Source organism: Rhincodon typus, unplaced genomic scaffold (assembly GCF_021869965.1).
Source record: "Rhincodon typus isolate 14 unplaced genomic scaffold, sRhiTyp1.1 hic_rhity00014122, whole genome shotgun sequence".
Taxonomy (NCBI): Eukaryota; Metazoa; Chordata; class Chondrichthyes; order Orectolobiformes; family Rhincodontidae; genus Rhincodon; species Rhincodon typus.
In genome coordinates, this window is record NW_025979760.1 from 2,375 (window position 1) to 3,489 (window position 1,115).

Below are 1,115 nucleotides of genomic sequence, written 5' to 3' on the forward strand. Positions count from 1 at the left end.
GCATGTGAGAGAGTGTGTGTGTGTCAGAGACAGTGTGCATGTGAGAGTGTGTGTGTCAGAGAGAGTGTGCATGTGAGAGTGTGTGTGTCAGAGAGAGTGTGCATGTGAGAGTGTGTGTGTGTATCTGTGTGTGAGTCAGAGAGAGTGTGAGTATGTGTGTGTGTGAGAGAGAGAGTGTGCATGTGTCTGTGTGTGCGCGTTTTGTGATTTTCTCTCTCTGCACTCACCTCCCCTCCCTCTCCTCTTCCTGTGCAGAGGGTGCGGAGAACTGTACCAGAGCAGGCTGCACCCACCGATGTGCGGTCACCAATGCCGGGGTGAGCTGTTACTGCAACAATTCATACGCGCTGGCAGAGGACGGCAAATCATGCAGAGGTGAGTGGGTGCCGGGCCTCTGATGACCGATGTGCAAGAGTGCGCAGGGTGGTTGGCTGCAGAGAATACCCCCTCCCCGGGGTCCCGTTCAGCTTGGGCTGAAACGCTGTGTCGGGAACAGTTTGCCTGCAGCGCCACTTAATCTGAGATTACGCGTTGTAGCCGGCCTTCAGGTGACGCAGAGACAGGGGGAGGGACAGGTAGTGTTGAGGAAGGGCCAGGACAATGGGCAAAGAAGTCGCAGGTGGAACGCAATGCGGGGATGTTGGCGGGGGGGGGTCACGCGTTCTGCTGGGAGGTTTGCAGGCGCAGTCTGCTTTCTAAACGGAGAAAGGCTTTGCAAAATCTGAAGTACAGAGGCGAGCTTGGTGGTCCAGGATTCTCGTTAAGGGTCAGGATTGCAAGTGCAATGTCAGCGTTCATTTCCAGAGGGTGAGAGCCAGGGATGTGCTGCTGGGGACCGCGTAAGGATCTGGCCAGGCCGCGTTCGGAATATTGTGAGCAGTTTTGGGTCTGAGGAAGGACGCGCCGGCCTCGGGAGCTGGGGTGGGGGGTGGTCCAGGGGAGGTTCACCAGAACGATCCCCTGGGGATGGAGGGCTTGTCGCATGAGGAGGGGACATGTCCTCGCTGTGTGGTCCAGTCCACGACCTGAGGGCACGGTCTGAGAATGAAGGGGCACGCCAGTGTAAGCCTGATGTGAGGAGGGAGGGTGCTGAGTCTTTGGAAGTCTTTGCCACA

The 1,115-nt window shown here is 57.4% G+C and overlaps 1 protein-coding gene across 1 annotated transcript in view; it reads left to right on the forward strand.

Moving 5' to 3' along the window:
* Window positions 1–1,115, forward strand: part of LOC125482641 (low-density lipoprotein receptor-related protein 1-like) — a gene marked incomplete at its 3' end in the record, with an annotated part of 4,072 nt that overhangs the window by 1,348 nt on the left and 1,609 nt on the right. The window contains exon 2 of the mRNA XM_048594750.1: window positions 256–375. Coding sequence (XP_048450707.1) covers window positions 256–375 — 120 coding nt within the window. The remainder of the gene's footprint in view (window positions 1–255; window positions 376–1,115) is intronic.